A 19,413-nucleotide genomic window follows, 5' to 3' on the forward strand; every position below is an offset into this window, starting at 1 on the left:
GGGCCGGGCCGAGCCGAGCGGGGCCGGGCTGAGCCGAGCGGGGCCGGGCCGAGCCGAGCGGGGCCGGGCCGACTGGAGCCGAAGTTCGCCTCCGACCATCGCGCGCGGAACCCCGACGCGACTCTACAGCGTTCCCGCCCCCAACTTAGCGTCCCATCCTCGCAGCTCTCGCGAGAGCAGCCGCGCTCCCGGCATGCACCTGGCGGGCCGGGTGGGGGGGGGTCGTGGTGAGGGAAGATGAAGGCGGCGGCCATGTTGGGAGCCGCGGGGCGCGGGCCGTGTTGAGCGCTCCGCCGAGGGGTGTGCAGGGGGTTCCGCTGTGCGGGGAGCGGCGGCTTGGGGCGGCAGGAGAACACCGCCTACTACAACTCAGGGTCGGGCTTGCTTGGCTCCTTGTGCCTGGTTTAAGGAGCCCTTGGCAGCGGCGAAGGGGTGTCCCTGACCGAGGAGCAGCGCCATGAGCGGGGGGACGCCCTACATCGGGAGCAAGATCAGCCTCATCTCCAAGGCTGAGATCCGCTATGAGGGGATCCTGTACACCATCGACACCGAGAACTCCACGGTGGCGCTTGCCAAGGGTAAGGATGCGGCCGGCCGGAGGAGCGGGCCCGTCGGCGGGCGGGAGGGGAGCACGGCCGCGGGACGGGATCGAGGCCGCGGGACCGGGATCGAGCGAGGACCTGGAGCCGCCGCGTTGTCCGGGCGCTGAGGAGGCCCGGCGGGCGGCCTGCAACCTGCGGGGGCCCGGCGGAGCTCGATCGGAGCCCGCCTGGTCCCGCCGTCCTTCCGGCGGGACGGCTGCGGGGGAGGTGGAAGCGGGAGAGGGTCTGGCTATGAGAGCGGCGGCGCCCCCCTGTTCCCACCGCTCCGGGGAGGGACCCTCGCGGAGAGGAGCCGGCGGCGGTACCGGGGGCTGCTCAGAGGTGTTGCTGCTGGAGTGCGAGTATGAAACCCGTGGCGGTGGAAGCGGTGCAGAGCTAATGCGTGGAAGGGAGTAGGGGGGAGGCTAGAAGAAGGTTTTCTTTGCATCGTTAAGAATTCCGGACCTACAGGATATAGGGCCGTGTATGACTGGATTGCTCTGCATCTCAGGACGGCCGACAGCTCGGGAATCCTGAGCGCTGGATTACCGACAAAAGCTGAACGTAAGGTGTTAATTTTGGAGGTATATGGCACAGTAGTAGTTCGAAATAGTATGAGAACGTTATCAGTCAGAAGATATATGTATCTATATAGATATATATACTCATTTATGTATCGAGAGAGAGAAGGGATCTGCGTGAATGTATAAGAAAGTTAGAAACAGGTTTACTGAGAAGAGAGTTGAGAGAAAGAAAGAATTTTTGAAACTGGGCATCCGAAGGACTTCAGTGTTTCTCATGCATGATAATTCATTCTCAACGTAAAACATTAAGTCAGAACTTTTAATAACCTCTTTATAATAGATTTTGCAAAACTCAGCATTTTTTTCCTTTACACTTCTTGCATCTGTGAAGTCTTGCTAAGTCATCTGAGTTCATATGTAAAAGCAGAGAGTCTATCCAGCCTTTAGGTTAGAGGGAAAATTGCTGCTTGCGTAAATGAAATATTGGGGCCAGAGAGGATTCCCGAGCTCAGTTCCTGACTGATAGGAAAGGCTGCACGGCGATCTGTTCCGTTCCGCACAGCTGCCATGGGTGCTTTCACTGGCCTTTGTGTTGATTCTTGTTTGTGCGCTCTGTCACTTTAAGGCCTTCTCTCCTCGCAAACAACCCCCCTTCCCCGATATTGTTTAAGAAATAGGTTACTCTGTTTTGTAAGTTGTGATACGTGGGCTTTCAAACACCTTACGGTGGGTTTGGTCCCAGCTTACACAGTTCGTTTCTGTAGCAGTTAGCTTTCACGATTTTTACTTATTTCTAAAGTTGCCTTTAGGTTAAATTGCCTGGCTGGAGTTGCGTTATCTACTTTGAAAGGACAGCTGGTTTTGGTTTATTCAAGTAAAAGCTGGATACTATGATCAAAAATAAATGTTCAGAAATTCCAGTTGCATGCTGTGATTATTAAGGCTTGTGCGAAAGCACATAGAAAGACAATCTTATCCTTAAGGACCTTGTGGTAGTTTCGTCCAAAATTAGACTGATTTAGTGCTGACCAAGCCAATTCTGCCTGACTTCTCGGTAGTGGTTAAGTCATGTTGTGGTGTATCTGCCAAAGTGTACATATTTAAGATAGATCAAACTACAGTTACAAGTCTAATATACTCTCTTCTCATAGCTCTCATCAGAAATGTACATCTAAACCACTGAATTTAGTTTAATAAAACTTGGCTGAGTTAGCTGAATAATAGTGTTTTGTGATACAGTGTTATGATTCAGAAGAGAATAAACCAATATTTCTAGGCCACATGGAACCAAAAATCTTGAGATTAATCTGGAGCTGGTAACAACCATACTAGACTGTAGGGCAGTTCTCTGTGCTCATGAACAGAGTGCACCACTCCAGAGTATTCAAGTTTCTGAAGGCTTAGGCCATTGAAGGTATATGACAGTGAATGTGTAGGGTGGCAAGGGTGCTTAATTATTGGCCAGGTCTATTTGTGAAAGAAGCAGAAATTGTACTCTAGCTGTAAATATGTTGATCAGATAATAGTTACCTCCTCCTCTTGTGCTGAGTCCAGAAGTCAAACCAGAACTGTTTAGTGTGAATCTTGACCACAAATGTCAATTTTTTTGCCAGAGAGAGACAAAAACCAAAAACCCAAAACAAACATTAAAAAAAAAGAGACTTGATGCTTCCAGTTGCTCAGCTGTGTAGCTTGTGTGACAGGACTGTGCCCTGTATTGAATGCAGGGCACCTTATCGTTATTCATATTCTAACTGAGGTTACTGAAACGGTGATTTGTGTGCACTAAACCAGGGATTAATCTCATGAAGTCGTATTTGTGGAATGCCTTCATTTGTGTTAAGTTGTCTAGGATTTCAGACAGAAATAAGTTTTTTGGGTTGCCAGCACAGACTGTAGTCCTCCCTTACTGTGGGCAATCTGCTCTAATTCTCTAATCAGCATTTTGTTTACAATGTTGTGATCTTTTCACTGAGCAAAAGTTGTGGCCTCTATCTCACAACTGGAGAAAGATAGAAACTGTTAAATATTGAACATAACATTTTTAACCTAAGCTGGAGTCTGAAAAGGTGAAGTGATGCATCCTTTCACAAAGTGTGTAAGACATAGTTATTTAAATAACAGGGGAAACAGCCATCCATAGTGGATTCCAAACACTAAGCTAGCTGTGCAGACATTTGAGGTTCTTGAATGTTACTGGTGCATGGGTTTTCCTTGGATCGACAGCTTTTCAGGGACAGTGTCTGGAACCAAAACCCACTCCTATTGTCAAGCCTCAAGTTAAAATAACTTGAAATGTTCTTCTAGTTCATGGTTCTAGTTAACACTTAGTTTTTAAAAAATACATTATTAATTTTTAAAACATCATTAAGCCCAAGCAATTTACGAGGAGTTTGCAAGCCATGGTTAGTTTTCTTGCTAGAAAATTATTGCAGCCCTACCTGGGACATTTACAGGATGATCACAATGCTTGATCTTAAATGTTGTGACATTAAAAAGGAGATGTGATCTTTCATATTAGTTGTACACAATGCTTTTCTATTTCAAGGCACAGATTTAGAGAGAATTGTTTTAATGCAGGTAAGCTTTGTAAGAACAACCATGTTGGGTCAGAAAAAGGTTTGTTCCTTCAACAACAGGGAATCCTTAGTTATATGAGTATAAGAAATGAAATTATGTCTTGTCACAGCTGTTGTGCATCAGTTCTCACTTAGCAACTCTTGGACCATTGAGAGTTGCATTTGGAACCATTATAATGGATAGATATTAATGAAACAGCTTTTGATAATTTTAAGAAGTAGTTAAACTTCTTGCATTTTCAACCATCTGTGATAGTGTTGTCCATGGTATAATAACACATCAAAAGGAGAACTTCCCTTTTAGATGTCTGCAGAACATTAATTGCAGGTGAAAGACTCAGAAATGCAGACAGAGGAAAGTTAAAATTATGTGAAGGCTTGAGCTCATTCAGGGGTGGGAGCAGAAAAGGGAAAGGTTAAATTTCTATCAATTTTTTATGAATGTATTTTTTAGTCAGTTAAGTAACATGCTCCTTGCATGTCTTGAAGGTTAGGGCATGTGTGCCAAACCAAACTTGTGCACAGTATGTCACAGCAGAAAAATTCCTCTTGTGAAAGCCCCCTCCTGCTGCTGCCCTCATCCGTCTCCCTGCAAGTACGGGAATGCAGGCTGAGTTAGTTGTTCTGGAGGAACGAGCCCGGCGTGGTGTGCGGGCGTCAAAGCGTGTTTGCAGTGAAAGGCTTGTGAAGTTTGGAGAGAGGTGGCAGCTGAAATGACTTGTTCACTTGTGGTGGTCTCATTTTAGCCGTCATGCTCCTCCTGGGTGCCTTAGGAGCAGGGAGGAGCTGGTTTCTGTGTGCGTTTGCTCCTCAGGGAGTGAGGAGAGAGTCAGTGCTGTGCACAGACTGAGCTACCTGTTTGCAGTAATTCACTCGTTAAGGGAATGGAGTCCTCTTGCTAGCAGAGTCAGTAGCTTCACTTCTGATTAACATTCTGCTGGGATTCCCTGTGCTAATCAACAGGTAGTCATATCTATTAACTGACAGGGAAAGTTGCAATGTTGCCACTGAATGCTGCAGTAGTTTAATATGGTAATAATATATGTTACAATATCGTATAGTAGTAATATCACAGTCAAAATCTGTACACAACTGAGCTCACAGCACTTTAATATGAAGTTGGTGGAACTTCTTGGGCACAAGTATATATATATGAATAGGCTCAAGAGAGTTATTTTAGCTAGCTACTTAATTGTGTGTATTCACGCTGACAAAAATAAGTTTGCTTTTAACATGTGCTGCTTGTCCTTTTGTTTGCAAGTTCTTAAGCCAGTTTAGCTCTTTCAAAAAGAAAAAAATCCTGAAATCAACAAGACAAGATTAATTAGATGTACAGCAGTTGGAGGATTGTCTTTGATGTGCTTATTTTCATCTCCTCTACTCTTCAGTATTTTGCTATATACGAACCACTGCACCTTGTTCTGGAGCAAGGAGGTGGTCTGAGGAAATTCCCTAAGAGACTGATCTGGATAGAGGTCTAAGGCTGCTGCTGCTCCAATACCTTGTGCTTTTGATTCTCTGGCAACTTAGTATTTCTGAGTGTGAGAAAACATGGTAAAAGCTATTTCTTTCTAAAAACCTGCTCTGCTGGCCGCTTCTAATATTAGACTTCTTACAGTCAGGAGCTCAGATTGTGTTAAATCCTAATCTAAGTGAGGAAAACAAAAACTGTTAAGATAGGTATGCCTTTGCAGAGTACTAGAAGTAACTTTCACTGCTCTTAACAGTACTCTAAAGGACCTGACTGGGGTTGACTCATTAAGTAGCCCTTCCTAAGATCCCTGCACTTGCAGTTCTGGTTCCTGCTTTAAAGGGAAATTGACTCAGTTACTTGTGCTGAGAGGGCAAGTCTGAGCTGCAAATCAGGGGAGTTTGCTTACCCCTCTCCAGCAGAGCAAATCTTCATTGGATGAAACTGTGTTTCTATTTTGCAGAGGACTGTGATAAAACCAGTTTGATTTGGGGCAGGGAGGAAGTAAAGGAAGAGTCAAAACTTTTAGTAGCAAGTCTTAATGTGTTTTAGTGCTAAACCATTGGCAACCATATCAGTGTCTTGCAGTCTTGAGCTGCATAGACAGTTGAATCTCTTAGAGATGAATTCTAAATTTTGGCATTGAAAAGCTTCTTTTGATGTTATGGTAATTTCATGTTGTGGAGAAAGACACTGTTTTTTAACATACACTGAAATCCCTTTACTTCTTTCAGCACATCAGGAGATTAAAGACTGATGGTTCCCCCTTTTTTTTTCTTTTTGATTGGTTTAGGATGGAGAAAGGTGATTGCCAGGTGTTAGAACTGTTCCTATATGCGTTAGGGGACACACAGTTGTATTAAAATACTTACCTGTGCAGTGTAGCTCTGACTGAAGAGAAATACTTTTAAAACATATTTCTTCCCCTGTTCATCAGATTTTTATTTCCATGTAAATGGAAGATACAACCCTTTAACTTACTACCCTTTCTCAGTGGTGTTGCTATAGAGTAGTTTCTTCACTTTAGCTGGAAAGTAAAATCCTTTGGTAACTTACTAATCATACTCTGGCCATTTTTGTTCCCCTTTGTAGACAAAATGGCTACTAGAGAAACCATTTCAGTGTGGGACAGGTAGAAGCAGTGCAAAATCAACTTTGGTCTTACTTACCAAGGCAGCAGGTCAAATGATGGAATGAAAGTCCAAGATAATTTATTAGTTATATGAGAAATAGAGCAAAGATGGCCAGAAAGTGAGGGTGTATCCATGGTCAAGATAGTGAAATAGAAAAGCCTGGTGAATACAAAGCAATGGAATGAATTACAGGAATGCATGTGACCCCTTGATAATGTTATTGAGCTACTGTGCATTTGAGTTAATTTCTGCAAATTCTTAAGCTCCAGAAGCTTTTCTGTAGAGGAAAAGAAGATAGATTCCTCTTCTAACAAGGACTGACGTTAACTAAACAGTGTGTGCCTTTTTGCATTGCTCACACTTTGTAGTACTGTTCAGAGCAGACTTTGAGATGCATAGAAACAGAAAAGATAATGAAAGTGAGCTCACTAGATGATACATGAACAAAATAATTGTAACCACTTAGTGTTATTTTTCTTTGTAGTATGGATATGATCTCTTTCCCCCTGAATTATGCTGCTTAAAAAGATTGTAAATTATGCTTCTTAAAAAGCTCTGTTTATGCAGTATCACAAGAAGCAACAGTGATGGAAGATGGCTGGTGCAGCCTGAGAAATTACTCAGTATCACTTAATACATCTCTACGGGAGACTCTGCTTTTCTTGATTAATGATTCTATGGCTGCAAATAAGTGCCAAATGATGTCTCCAAAATGTTGATGCATCTGAAAATGGAGGGAAATCTAATTCTGGTAAATTGAAGCAAAATACAGATTTTTTTTTTTCTCTGCAAAACCTGTACCTTGCAAAGCAAACAAATGCTTTCTAAAAGGCTGGAGCAGAAACAGTCATGAGGGATTGTTAAAGCTGCTACAAACTGATGAGATTGTGATTGAATGTGACTGATGATTTTGAGGGTTTGGTTTTTTTCCCCCCTCTCTGGTTTCAATCCATTGTTTAGTTTTTCCTTACAAAACTAGGCCTTGGAGACAAATCTCTTCTTCAGTTATGTGTTTCATTTGATACTCACCCAGCGCTGGCAGTCTAAGGGTGGGAAAAGTTTCTGAGAGGGCAGTGGCAACAAAGCAGTGGTATCCATGTACAGTAGTGCAAAAGGAAGAGCTTGATTGCTTCATTGCTGTGCAGTCAGAAGGCTGTTGGAATTCGTATAAGGAATTTAATATCTTGGTATGGTGCACACCAGGAAGATAGTTATGCCCCAGTAAGTTTGCTTAATTTGACAGAGATCATATGATATCATATGAACCTTACACTAGCAAGAAGAATGCATTTTGCTTAGTGAAAACTGTATATACATACCACAGAACTCTAGTTGTTTTATTAAGTATTGAATCTCCTGAGAAATTAATGTTTGATAATTTTTAATATTCCAGATCCTAGCAGTATTAGCATATTTTTTCCTGTCTTGCAAACGCAGAATATGAAGTATGTAAACTTACGTATTCCTTGATTCGCAGGATTGACTTACCGGCCAAAGTACCTGCCCTGCTACTTCCCCTTACCCTCAGAAAACAGTTGAAATAATCAACTTGTAATTGATAGCATAAGCGATGTCTCAGTCTTTCAGCTTGGGTATTAACTCAGATTTTTTTTGCTGAAATTACTTGTTTGTGTGAGGAGAGTTGATAATGATAAAGAATATGATGCCTATTCAATAAGGGCTCTTTTTCTCAATGACATTTTATTCTTTTTATTTCAAGCTGTTGGTCTCTGCAGTATGTTTGAAACCCTTTTGTTGAACTTGGGACGTTTCATTCTCTTTCTCCCTTCCCAACTTTGCAGTTCGCTCCTTTGGTACAGAAGACAGACCAACGGACAGACCCATCCCACCTCGCGATGAGGTGTTCGAGTACATTATATTCCGTGGCAGCGACATTAAAGACCTGACTGTCTGTGAGCCACCAAAACCTCAGTGCTCCTTGCCACAGGACCCTGCTATTGTTCAGGTAGGTCTAAACAGAGTTTTAAATAATTGTTGCTGAGGAGGTAACTTGCTAGCTCAAGTGCTCTCTAGCTGAGTGTTTAAAAATTAAAGTGTTTATAACTGTAAGGTTCACAACCCAATGTAAAGAGCTCTGGAAGGATTTTCTCCTTTCACAGTCATTAACTGTGAAAACGAAGGTTCAAATCTAACTACGTACCAAAGCTGCTGTCTTTTCAAAACCAACTTAGGATGTTTTGTACGTCTTGATGCCTTTTTTGAAAGGGACTTGGCTTAGGAGGACACGTAGTTCTTGGGAAGATCAGACTTAGTATAAATCAGAGTAGATACTGAAATATCTCTAGATCATTAGTGGTTTTGTTTGCTTGTTTGTTTTATTTTCTTTTTAATGTTCAACACTTTTTGCTAACTGTGACTTCGAAGTGTTTCATGTAGCTATGTGTTTTTAAACAGGCTTCATACTATAAGGCAGTTATTTGAATAGTGTATACTTGGTTTCTGAGGGGAAAGCAATTTACAACTTGATGCCTTCGGATTTAATTAGTCTGTCATTTTGTAGTAAACAGATGGATAAATAGTTCTCTCAGAATTGTTGGCTTTTTGATTGTATTTTTGGGGTATCTTAAAATCATCCCTGAGAGCAAGAGAAAATTTCTTGCTTTAAATGGAGATTGATAATACCATGTAATACGATTCTACTGCTTTATCTGTTCTGTAGGATAAAATTCTTGAACTTCCTTACGAGGTGCCCTTGCATTTCTTCAAGGACTTCTTTTGAATTTGGTGCGAGTCCCTCTATCAGTTGTAGTCACGAGCAGTGAAGTTGCATTACTATGAACCCCAGTAACAGTGATAACCCCAGTCTCCTCTGGTGTGCTTGGGTGTCTTATTATACCTGTGGGGTTTGAAACTTCAAGGAAAAAGATAAGACACTTTCTAAATTTGCCAACAAAGCTTATATGTGTGTGTTGGACAAGAGAGTCTGGTATCTGAGGTTATAGGGAAAAGATTGCAAAATTTTGTGGTACTGTTTCCACAGGTCTGTGATGGTGGAAGGTAAAAGCGCTTTCTAAGCTGTACATCCTTGTGAAAATGTTTATTTTTGAGTTTCTACATTTCTTGCCTCACAGAACTATTTCCTAATTTTTGTGTAAACAAGGATTTTTGTTAGTGTGTTGTGTGTTTTGTCTTTAGTCCTCACTAGGATCTTCGACTACATCTTCATTCCAGTCTGTGGGGTCCTATGGTCCTTTTGGCAGGATGCCTGCGTACAGTCAGTTCAGCCCAAGCCCGCTGGTGGGGCAGCAGTTCGGCGCTGTGGGAGTTGGTAGGTGTTTCCCTGGGAGTGAAGCTCTGTGTGTGCACAGACAGTAATCGCTGCTTAGAACATCAGTGCCTTCTCCTAAGGCAGATTCAAAGTCTGCCATCTCTGTTAGTTCTGCAGTTTAGCTTGAAAGTAGAGAGTTCTTCGTAGTCTTTGCATCTTAAATCGAAATAATTATGATTGAGAACTAAACACCTATCTCAGAGGGACAAAAATTTATTATATTTCACTAGTGGTAGAGCCAGCCCCTCCGGAGAAGCCCCGTAGCTGTGCTGTTGGGTTGACCAGGTGCTGTGTGCCTTTACTAAGGATTTGGATTATTCAGCAACCATGTGCCAGCCGGCACAATCCAGCTGTTCGCGAGGTGTTGGCTGGGTGGGAGACAGATGCTGGACGTATTTGTGAGCTGTGATTTGCTCCTTTATCCTGCACATTCTCTCTGAGACTCACCAACCAACTTTCTTTCCTCCCTGAGAGTTTATTTCACAGTTAAGCTATTCTTGTAGGAACTTACAGGCTCGTAACTGTTACGGCAGCAGAGTTACTCCTGGGACTGAAAATATTAGCCATGCAAAAGAGAGACTGTAGAATTGGCCATAATTTGATATCAATAATAAGATGTGGCAGTCGTATTTTTTCTGAAAGAATCTTAAGTGGATGTATATGCCAATAACATGTATGGGTTCATAAGATGACTGTGTTTCATTAATATTTGTGATGGTGAAGTTAGAACTGCTCTTTTATTTTTAATTTTAGATTAAAAAAATCAAGGTATTTGATCAAATCTTACCAACTTATGTGTGTGCATCTGTTAGATTAGACTAAAAGTGTATGGGAAGGGTGGACTTACGTGTACTCTAGAATAACTGCCTAATAAAGCTTTACTAATCATTTAATGCTAATTAAAAAAAAATCTAAAGTAGATTTTACAACTATATTATTTCTTTCAAAGCAGGAGGTTCTTTAACATCTTTTGGAACAGACTCTTCAGGCAGTGCTAGCATGTCCCAAAGCACTGCAGTTGGTTCTGCATTTACAACAGATGCAAGATCACTAAAAACACAGATGTCTCAAGGTAAAATCTTTTTTAGTGCCTTCAATCTTTTCTTGACCAGTTGTGTCCATGTGATTTTGGTGGTTGCCAGAAATGCCAACCAAACAGCTGAATTGTCTCTTGAAAACACTTGGTATTAATCCCAGGAAATACTGAGAAGCTTTGTGTTTGCTCTTCAAATGTGTTTTTTCTACATCTTGGAGTGCTGCAGGTAGTAACACATTTGTTGTTACCCTTAAGGCATCTGTACTGAGAAGTAGGACTTAATTAAGTGAAATAATGTTAGCAAACAGGTACATGTGGAAATTCAATATTTAGTTTTATTGATAACATGACAGAACTGCAGATACTTCATACTGATTGAAATAAGGAGTCCTTCAGTGTAAAATTAAAAAATCTTTATTCTTAACCCTAGTTCTTCTGTTTGTATATAGTTACATAGATGATATCAACAGCAGACCTGATTTCCCAGAGAGATGGTGACATGACTTTTAAGTCAGCTTAACAGTAACAGGATCTGTATGGATAATTTATGTAATATTGGAAAAAATGAGATTCTGGATGATATTTAAGTGGCAAAGAAAAAATAAACAAAACATTGAGCACCTTCACCCTCATCCTTCATGCAAATGTTGTTAACATTGCTCCTTTAAAACCCAAACCCCATTTTTTCCTGCCCTTCCACTCTTCTTTGCTGTCAAAGTGTGTGCCGAGATACATTCCTAGTGCTGTTTTTAAATTATGCAGTCCTGTTAAAAGGCAAAACACTTATAGCAAACGAGTTTTTTTCTTAAATTCCAGCTGAGATTTGTATACCCATTAGGAGTGTTTCTAGGACTAGTTGAGTGGGTTGCCAAAAATAGGTTCTACTTTGTTGGATTAATTCAAGGGGCAAAAGTATGCTGAGCATTTCTCTGTTGAAATAGTTTGGTTTTCTGTAGTTAAAGCCTGTGTGATTCGTGGACACATGTGGATATATGTGACAACATACACTCTGCCACAACATTTCCTATGGGGCACCAACAGGTTTTTTTCTGAATGCATTTGCTTTTAGAAATATTTTTTGTCTTCATAGATTGCAAGTGTGGGATTGTTCCTGGGTTTTTGTGGGTTTGGTTTATTTTTTGTTTTCCTTTTGTTAGTTTTGTAACGAGATAGAACCTTGTTCTTCTTACTGGGACTTGAGTCTTGCTCTCATTCCTTAGTGGATTTACGTATTTGATGCTGTTGGCTCGGTCAGTGGCTCCGTTCTGAAGGTGCTCGTGCCTCCAGCCACTGGTGCTGCATGTGGCCCTGTGTGAGCAGGGCTGTGCGGGGCAGCTCCCACAGCTCCTTCCCTGCACGCAGCCCGGCCCTGGCCTTGCGTGGGCAGGGATCCTGCAGCGGTGCCTGGGCAGTGTCACAGCTGCCTTTGGGAGCAGCCTCATCCCACTTGGCATCCCAGGGAGGCGGAAGGAGCATTTTTTCCTCCACTCGATGCCAAAGTTTCATTCCACAGCTAAATGCACATCATTAATGGGTCAGTAGGCATTGGGTGTCCTACCCATTATTTCTTAAATATCCTTTTTTTTTAATTAGTGGATCTGATCTGATGGTGCAGACTCTTTTTTTTTTTTTTTTTTTTTTTTTTTTTTTTTTGACTCAGCTGTCTTGGCTGCTTGGGCAGATAAACTTGTCAGCCTAGATTGGTTGAGACCAATAACTCCAGTAAGTCACCTTTTGTAGATGAGAAATAACCCTCTGGGGTTTGGTCTTGTTCTATTTTTCCCCCAGGTCGTTCAAGCCCTCAGATGGACCATTTGAGAAGGAGCCCCACCATGGAACAAGCTGTACAAACAGCTTCAGCTCACCTGCCCACTCCAGCACCAGTTGGGAGGAGGAGTCCTGTACAAGCCAGATCTTTGGTGTCTGCAAGCCAGAAATCCCTAGAGAACCAAGAGCACAGACGAGGTAGCTTTGGATAGTTTTCATACAGCTTAATTCCTTCCATACATGCACAGAGTGCTCTTTTAAAGGGTAATACATAGGAATTTTCCTGCTGTCTTTTACTGGTAGGCTGGCCAGCAGAGACCTGGGTTAGATACATATTTATTTTTAAATTTCAGCATATATTCTAAATTACTTTTTTTTCTTTTATGATTTAAACGTGGTTTACATTTATAGGTTTGGAATTTTTTAAAATCTGAACTACATATACAAAAGTGTGATCAAAAATACCTAATTGGATAAACAAATCATGTTTTTATTTCCAACTTTAGCTGAAGCACACAAGGTTTCAAGATCAGAAAATGAACTCAGAAATGAAAACAAACGACAAATTGGTAAATCATGTTTCGAGAAACTAGCTATTGTTGCTTTCAGGCCAATAAGTTTTTTTAAAATCTGCTAAAATACATAAATTCTTTCACATTTTGCTGTGAGAATGTAGCAACTTTGCATTGAGCCAGAAGAATACAAGCAAATGAATCAGCATTAAGGAGAAAAATATCTTCTTGTTGCTTTATACTGAGCAATCAATTTAAATAAAAATATAAATCAACTCTTCAGGGATTTATAAAAATAATAGCATGAAATAAAAGCCTTTCTAGAAAAACACTTGACTGAAAAGCCACTAATATTTTAACTCTTCTTCCAAAAGCTTTTAATGACTACTAGAGAGTCTTTTAACACAAAAATTTAGTACTTATTATGCTTTCGGTGTCACTGCCCTCGTTACTGTAGGTGAATTTGCAAATTACAAGCTGCTCTGATGGGACTTTAAACAGCAGGCATTCTCTTCCTGCACTTCAGAAGTCCCAACCTGTTACCCCAGGAATTAAAAAGCAAACCAAAAAACAGAACACCCTCCACCACCCTCAGAGAAAAGCCCATCCGCAAAGCAAAACCAAACAGAATTTCCCTCTTTTCAGTTCCAGGTGCACCTGCAGCACGGAGAGGCCGTGGAGGGCACAGAGGAGGCCGAGGAAGATTTGGTATTAGGAGGGATGGTCCAATGAAGTTTGAGAAGGACTTCGACTTTGAAAGTGCAAATGCACAATTCAATAAGGAGGAAATTGATAGAGAATTTCATAATAAACTTAAATTAAAAGGTAAACCAATTTTTGCTTTAGATTTGATCACGGAAAAACTGTCTCTTGCTGTTTTGATCCTACCTGGGAGAACAACTCTTAAAAGGCACATAGTACTAAGTCTTGTTTGCAGTCATTAAAAAATAAATTTAAAAAAACAATTAATAAGTAAACTGGAATCGTATGTTAATTAAATACTTGGGTCTGTGTTTGAGTTTTTAATGAATTTTAACTAGCAGATATAATCTGTGAAGTTCTAACAAGTCTCTGTTAAAAATGCAGATTAGTTAACCAGAAGTCCCAATAATATTTGTTACTTTAAAGTTCTGGAAAGGATACAATAAAAGAAAATCCATGTTTTAGGTTTTCAATTATTAGACCTGAATTATAATGTCAATTGTAGACAAAAGCAAAGGAGTTTGGAATCAGCACTTCGCTGTAGTGTGCAGGAGAGTTTAATTGAAGGTTTCTAGCATTTCCTTGCTTTTATCCTTTTCCAGAAGAACACAGGAGTGGTTAGAAATCATGCTGCCAGCACTTCTTTTCTAGCAGGCTTCTCTTTTGATTACCTCATTCTCTTGTGACCAGCCACCTGCTTGTTACACTGCTGCTACTATTTTTGGACAAAATTGTTGCAGGTTAATATAGTGAGTTCCCTATTTCAGTGAATGATTGGCTAAAATATGGGAAACACAAGGTGGGAATAAATGATCAGATCTCAGTGTAGAGTAAAAACACCCATTGAGTCCCATAAGATCTGTCCTGTGGTGCTTGCCTATTTTTCTAGATCATTTTTCAGTGAGTTGATGGTTTGCTGTTGATACTGGGGTATTTTCAGAATAATAAAGATAAAAGGGAAAGCTAACCATAAATAGCTATAGAAATGTTTGTGAACGTGGTAATTCTCGTGTGTGGTATGGAAATGTTGAGCTGGTTATCTGAAGTATATGCACAGCATTGTGAGATTTAAGCTGTAGACATTTAGGAATGAATTTGAAGGCAGTAGTAACTGCTGGTGTTGAACTGTCAGCTTTGTTTTCAGTACCAGTCAAAACAGTAAGTTGAACTCGAGGCATTATTAGGAAATAAGTATATGCTAAAGTCGGAATGCTGGCCCTGTGTCTCAAAGGAGATAACAGCAGAACCAGAAGACAAAGAAGAAGGACAGCAGGGATGAACAAAACCTTGGGAGGATTCACTGAATCTTAAGTCGAGGAAGAAGGTGGCTGAAGAGGGGATAAAATAGATGGCTATCAAATCCGTTCTGCCACAGGGTTTGGTGTGGGGGGTGGTGGGGGTTTTTTTGGTTTGTTTTTTGGTGGGTTTTTTTGTGTGTGTGGTTGGGTTTTTTTGGGGGGGGGGTTGTTGTTGTGGGGGGGTTTTGTTTGTTTGTTTGTTTTTGTTTCTGTGGTGTTGGTTTTTTGTTGTCGGTTTTTTTTTTTTTTTTTTTTTTTATTTTTTTTTAATTTAACCCTCAGGAAGCATAGAAACCTCCAGACAGTAGCAGCAATACATCCTAATTTACACGTCAAATTATTTGACTTCCACATGAAATTATTTTTCAATATAGTTCTTCAATATAGTTCCGCTCTGACTGGGAATAAGTTTACAGTGCTGGGTTTTTTAGGCTTCTGTTTACTTTTATTTTCCAGAAGATAAACTCGAGAAACCAGAGAAGCCTGTAAATGGAGAAGACAAAGGTGACTCAGGTGTCGATACCCAAAACAGCGAAGGGAATGCCGATGAGGAAGATCCACTTGGACCCAATTGCTACTATGACAAAACCAAATCCTTCTTTGATAACATTTCCTGCGATGACAATAGGTACGGCCTGCAGGGAGAGGCTTGTTAGTCTGCTTAATGCATGTTTACATCTTAAGGTACTGTAAGTGCTGCTCATTACAATCAACTCTGATTCAAGGGTGATTAGAGCTTATTTCCACATGCAGCTGGCAGTAGTAAAATGGGAATAGCACAAAATTTCTTTGTGAGCAAGTGCAATATGTTCATAGGAATGTATTTTAAGATGTTTTAGAGCCATGCTTTTAGAACTTAATGCACAGGCTCTAGAATCTCCTTTCCAGATTTACTAAGATGGGGGGAAGGGGGGGTGTTTGTTTTGCGTTTCTCCTAAATTAACACTTTAGTTAAATCAATTATGACCCTGCTTTGTTAATGGTTTCTAACCAGATTACATAACTGTCTCGGCGAGTAGTGTTGTTCAAATGGGCAGATAACATTTCAGGAGAATTAAATCTTATCTTTTGCTGCTGCCTTTTTATTAGGCATGATGATGTGGATTGCTGACCTATTTTGACTTACAGGAGGGGGAGGGGGAGTTGTTGGTTGTATAAAATAACATCTGTGACTGTAAACTGTTTCTTGTTTTAAATGATACTGCGTGCAGAGGATACAGTGTGCTCTTCAATATGGCAAACTCTTAGAGCGTTATTAATATCTAATTAATGGCTCTGTAACATGTTCCTTCTCGATGAGTCTGGTGAACCGTGGCAGACGCCCGGGTTCTTGTGAAAAGGATATTGTGGAGATTTACCATGCGATTAATATGTCATTTTTCATCTCCGGGGCTTTCTGACCCCTCTCCCTCCCTTCCCAAGTGTTTCACAGCAATCGGTGTTGGTTCTGTGCTGCAGGGAGCGGCGACCCACCTGGGCCGAGGAGCGGCGGCTGAACGCCGAGACCTTCGGCATCCCCCTGCGCCCCAACCGCGGCCGCGGCGGCTTCCGGGGCAGGGGCGTCATCGGCTTCCGAGGGGGCAGAGGCCGAGGCGGCGGCAGGGGCGGCTTCACCAGCCCCCGCGGCTTCCGCGGCGGATTCCGAGGAGGCCGCGGAGGCAGGGAGTTCGCCGACTTCGAATATAGGGTAAAGCGCGCTTCGTGTTACTCTGACCCCGTCCACTGCTCCGGGAAAGGAGACGGCAACATCTGCTTCTAGACTTGATGTTGAGCTAGAACTTCTTGAGTGGTATTTTGCAAGGGCTCTGAGCTGCTTTTTTGCAAGTAACGTAGCATCGTTTTACTGTTGACGATAACCAAAAATAAAGGTAGCTTTTCATCACATGCCTGAGTAGCTGATATCTGGGAGGAGAAGAAAAAGAAGGGGAAAAAAAGTTCTACAGATTGAATGCAGGTGTTAGAAATGTAAATTGCGAGCATTGCTCCAAGCAATATTGAAAAATATAAAGGATGAGAGGGAATAATTTAACTTGCTTCCAGTGTGCAAAAACCTTTTGAATTCTTTGTGAATGAGTTGGCATAAATCTTATAGATGGGTGTACTGGTTAGAATTAGACAACGATCCAGATTGGTTCAGATAAACTAGGCTTTTAGAGTTCTGACTGGGACAGAATAACAACAACTGCTAGTTTACTGCATGGGCAGTTAGATTTTGCGGACAAGAATCTCTGATTTTTGATAGAAATGTTACATTTTTTGAATTAAATAAGGGGAGGTTTCATCACAGCACATTTCTCTCTGTTGTGACATCCCTCAGCTGTTAGTTGATTAGTTTGCAACAGTTAGTGTTATGACTTAAAGGGACTTTGGGTAGCTGAACGTTAATGGAAATGAGGGATTGAAGATTAGCAATTTAAATTTCTGAGCAAGAGTTTTGCTGCCTTCCAGTTGAGTAGGAGATGGTGTAAGGGCTGAGGATTTGTGCTGTGCTCGTGTTTGGAGTGATGAGATGCTCTGCTCAGTGCCAGACTGAGGGAGTTTGGCCAGATGCCACCCTGATCTCCAGAGGTCTCCTTTCTGCTTCAGGACATGGGAAATAGCCAGCACAGCGCAACTGCTCCCAGGGCTGTTGCCCAGATTAGTTTGTAGGATTTGTTTCGCAAAATGAATTTTAACGCTACTTTTGTTCCCTCTAGAAAGACAACAAAGTTGCTGCGTAGTCTACAAGAAAGCTGAATCCAGGTGAACGTCTAGATCTTCTTGAATCAGAGAATTAGTTTTGATCTCTGCAAAGGATGAAGTTAATTTGCTGTATACTTGTCACCAGCACTGGGATTTAACTATTTAATTTCAAAGGGGTGTAATGCAGTTACTTTTGAGAAATGGCCATCTTTGAAAACATTAAGCATTAAATATATTTGAGACAGAAGGATAAGTAATTTCTTATGTATAGTTAATTATAAGCAGTACTTCGATGGAGTTTAAGTATTTTTTCATCACTGAAAGGATTTTTCTTATTACTAAACTGTATTTGATAATTGCTTCAAGTTGTAAGGACAATGGTATGCAGAAGGCCGTCGATACTGTGAGTGTTTTGACCCACCGAAGGTTGTTTTTTGGAAATCCTGTAAAATCCCTTTTGAGGTAGTTGTTCTTGTATCAACTGGGGTGCTGGACAGTAGAAAACTTGCTTTGTCAGTCAGATATGTACACACAGTAAATACTGTTTCTTAGGCAAAGGAAAGTTTTTATATAGTTGTAAAATTCCATTATATCCCATTGCCAAAGAAACATTACAAACTTTGTATAGCTGTATAAAAAGCAACTAATTTTTTAAAGAATAAACATTTTTAAGTCGGTAAACATACTGTTATTGCAGAAAGTTGATATGCTGAAGAACACTGAATTAGTTGGGGTTTTTTTTCTTTAGCAGCTTTTCAAGCTTAAATGTTTGATTTTATATTTGGACTATAGTGAAGTTTTGAAAATGTTCTTCCATTACACGAAACTGGATACACGCTTCACTACTCTTGCAAGAATTTGTAGTTTTCTGGCATCACAGGATTTGACCAAGTTAAGGAGATATTTTCAAAAAAAGGAGAAAAGGAATTTTCATATGTTAAGATTTGCAATTAATTTTACTTAGTGAGAAATATTAACTTTTTTTAATAATGGACCAGGCACCCAAGTTGGCCATTCTCCTGGAATGCCTGGGATAGAAGTCTGTCTCCATTTGTCAATTCTTGAAACGTTAACTTTGTTGTAATACCTGTAGACATGAGCAATTTAAAGAATTCTTAGTGTTTGAAGTTGTTTGCATTTTGATAGACCGTAGCTTGGAGACATTGAGACTCTGGTTCTAAGACCACAAAGTCACAGATGACAGTACGGACTTTTTGCCAATTCTGGATAACTAGGTGCAACTTTCTGATATGCTGAAATAGAAACCTGGTCATTTGTGTCTGTGTATGTATATGAAGGCCACAGGAATAAAGGGATCCAAAGATTACATCACTTTGATCTAATTTGCTGAATTTTATTTTTTTTTTTTAAACTTCAGAATGTTCAGTGGTGATGAAGACGTGAAAAACTGCACTGTTGAAAAATTGGAATATTTAAAAGTGGTTGATAGAATCTTAATTTTATAACTTTTGTATAGCACTACAAGGAAGTATTTTGTAATTGGTTTCCTTATTAAGGTCAAGTATTTGACAGCTGTAGAAGTTAGATAATATTGTTTAGTAATGTTTTTGCATGTTTAACAACTGCCTTTTGGGATCCACAAGTCGCGATTCTGAACACCTGTTGAGATTTTTGACCGTAGAGGCAAGTGCTGTCCTGTTGCAATAACTCTTTACTGTCTGAGGTGTTCCAGCTGTAAATACCCGGGCCGGGAGCCGCGGGCGGCGGCAAACCCTTGCGCCCCGCCCGCCCAGGCTTTCTGGTTTTTGGGTTTTTTTTTTTTTTTAATTATTATTTTAAACCAGAATAAACTGTTGAGTACAAGCGGCACTGCGGCGG

At 40.8% G+C, this 19,413-nt stretch overlaps 1 protein-coding gene across 4 annotated transcripts; it reads left to right on the forward strand.

Moving 5' to 3' along the window:
• Positions 1-228: 228 nt before the first annotated feature.
• On the forward strand, positions 229-19,402 carry LSM14A (LSM14A mRNA processing body assembly factor). 4 transcript variants are annotated; one of them, XM_040075125.2, is made up of 10 exons: positions 229-578; positions 8,091-8,254; positions 9,445-9,577; positions 10,527-10,649; positions 12,402-12,578; positions 12,887-12,949; positions 13,538-13,717; positions 15,349-15,520; positions 16,351-16,579; positions 17,589-19,402. In XM_040075125.2, the coding sequence occupies exons 1-10, from the start codon at positions 458-460 to the stop codon at positions 17,610-17,612; spliced, it is 1,386 nt and encodes a 461-aa protein (XP_039931059.1). In that variant the 5' UTR covers positions 229-457; the 3' UTR covers positions 17,613-19,402. The 4 variants fall into 4 exon arrangements, with proteins under 4 accessions (XP_039931059.1, XP_039931063.1, XP_058278029.1 ...); XM_040075129.2 differs by having other exon boundaries at positions 238-578; positions 10,530-10,649; XM_058422046.1 differs by lacking the exon at positions 12,887-12,949 and having other exon boundaries at positions 238-578.
• Positions 19,403-19,413: the final 11 nt, after the last annotated feature.

Source organism: Hirundo rustica, chromosome 11 (genome assembly GCF_015227805.2).
Source record: "Hirundo rustica isolate bHirRus1 chromosome 11, bHirRus1.pri.v3, whole genome shotgun sequence".
Taxonomy (NCBI): Eukaryota; Metazoa; Chordata; class Aves; order Passeriformes; family Hirundinidae; genus Hirundo; species Hirundo rustica.

What these genes read in the sequence shown, in the direction of transcription:
- LSM14A (XM_040075125.2), top strand. Translation starts at nt 458, where the DNA reads ATGAGCGGGGGGACGCCCTACATCGGGAGCAAGATCAGCCTCATCTCC. An exon ending in TGAAAACAAACGACAAATTG is followed by an intron (nt 12,950 to 13,537) that starts GTAAATCATGTT and finishes CCCTCTTTTCAG; the next exon opens with TTCCAGGTGCACCTGCAGCA. An exon ending in TCGCCGACTTCGAATATAGG is followed by an intron (nt 16,580 to 17,588) that starts GTAAAGCGCGCT and finishes TGTTCCCTCTAG; the next exon opens with AAAGACAACAAAGTTGCTGC.